At 47.1% G+C, this 2,082-nt stretch overlaps 1 protein-coding gene across 1 annotated transcript; it reads right to left on the reverse strand.

The window, feature by feature from the left end:
- Nucleotides 1–304: 304 nt before the first annotated feature.
- LOC135698892 (uncharacterized) lies at nt 305–1,333 on the reverse strand. The gene has a single exon (XM_065219035.1). The coding sequence runs from the start codon at nt 1,331–1,333 to the stop codon at nt 305–307; it is 1,029 nt and encodes a 342-aa protein (XP_065075107.1).
- Between the last annotated feature and the right edge of the window lie 749 nt (nt 1,334–2,082).

Raw genomic sequence — 2,082 nt, forward strand, 5'->3', positions numbered from 1 at the left:
TCGCCCCATCTGGATTGCAACCGCCACAGCTCTTGGAACATAATCTTCAGGTGTATCGTAATCGGACTGAGCAAACACAATGGATCGAAGATGCTCATCATAAACTTCAGCAGCTGCCGTTTGGTAGGCACCGTGCCACCAGTACGGAAGTTCTCATCCAGTTTTGGAAAATCCAACGGGAACACAAATTCATCTGAAAGAAGATCCCACCTGATACCGAGTACACGAGTGTCACTTCCTTTCTTCTCGGCTACTAAAGAAGGGTCAAGCGAATCCAGAAGAGTTTCAGAGTTCGATGCAAATTTCACCAGTTTGAATCCTCCGTGATTCCTGGGGGACTGATTTGGACGGAGTAATATGAAAGCTCCAGGTGATGATGGGCAAACACTTCCTCGACGGCATTCGGACCACGAATCTTCACTTTTCCCACTCGGAGCCGTGTGTTGACGTTTTTACCGTTCACGTTACATACGTTCATCTGACTGTCTTGAGTATCCGGTCGGCGAGACGCGGTGGTCATTGGAAGTTCATCATTATGGACCAGTTCGTGATGATTCTTCTCACAGATCGAACACTTCTTCTTGGATTTACAGTTTCTTCTTGTGTTATCCGCTCTCAGACAGGTGTAGCAGACCTTGCAAGAATTAGCAGCAGACCGACGTTGAGCAACAGATAACTTGCGGAATTGCTCGCACTTCTCCAAACTAGCATGCGATCTTGACGAGCATAGCGGACACTTCGCTGTCTCTTCCCCCTCACGACTGTTGACGTTGAGAACAATCTGCTTCGGCTTCAGTGAGAAGTTTGATTTCTTGGCACTGAAGACAGGATTTAGACTTGCGAGTTGATTGTCCATCTCATCCTCCAACCAGCGAGAGAAAATGTTGAAGTCGATTACGACATTTTCCTTCATCAAAGCGGCCTTGTGTCGAACCCACATCTGCTTGCTGAATGCAGGCAGTTTTTCAGTCAGGTGTGAGATGAGTTCCGGATTCATCAAGTAATTATCCGCCTTGACATTCTGCATCGCAACCTTGGTTCCAATCACCGCGTTGTAGAAAACACGAAAGGACTCGATGTTTCCCTCCTTGATGCTCTCCAGGTTTCTCAGTGTTTCCAATCTATTCGCCACCACCCATTCCGTGCGTCCAAAGTTAGATTTCAGCATTCTCATGATCTGCTGTACATTATCAGGAGACGAAAGCAATGATTCCACGGTCTTGCGCGCTTTATCTTGCAGCGACTTATTCAACCGCCTCAGGTTATCGCGATCGGTCAGCTTAAACTCTTCAGTGGACGTTTTGAATTCGCTCTCAAAAATCGTCCACTCCATTACGTCACCAGAAAACGAAGGCAGGTCTTTTACGTTTCGACTCTGCAACGCCTTGAAAGCCTGAGACAAGATTTCATTCACTCCTGGTTCAGGAGCAGTTACATGATTTCTAGCTCCAGATTCGTGAAATAATGGTCGAGCCAATTGGTTAGACGGCTCAATGTTTGCATTATCTGTCTTAATTTTATCTGATTCAGACAGCCATTTTCAAACACGTCTCGATGTACTGGTGCACGCACTCGATCTGCTGGAGATGCTCGAGTCGTGACTTGAACCAGACCTCAGTTCATTCTTCTTCGATTCGCGTTCATGCTTTCGCTTTAGGAATTCCACTTTCCTCTTTTCCGTCTTCAGCGCTAGATCTTGTCTGCAACGCAGCCAGTTGCTTTTCAGCCAGGATCCTGTCTCGTTCGATTGAAGCCTTTAGTTCTTCTTCCTCAATCTGCTCCTCCAACAACAGGGCTCTAAGTTGGCTATCAGCTTCGCTGATTTTGGAAGACCGGCTTCAACTTGAACGTCGATCAGACGAGGGAGCTCCATTTGAACCACGGGAACTAGCGACAGATACCTTATCCGTGCGATTTTAATTTGAAGCTAGAACGGACTCACCGTTCCTGGATTGCAGGTTCGATTGATCTTGCGGATTTCTGTTGACTGGAGGAGTTCGATACATGTTCGAATGACGTGGAAGGCCCACGAGAAAGTTTTCGAATCGTCTCGGTACTGCGCCCCGAGTTTCTCTATTGGAG

This window comes from Ochlerotatus camptorhynchus, unplaced genomic scaffold (assembly GCF_037179485.1).
Source record: "Ochlerotatus camptorhynchus isolate MF236.1 unplaced genomic scaffold, CSIRO-AGI_Acam_v1.1 ptg000098l, whole genome shotgun sequence".
Lineage (NCBI taxonomy): Eukaryota > Metazoa > Arthropoda > Insecta > Diptera > Culicidae > Ochlerotatus > Ochlerotatus camptorhynchus.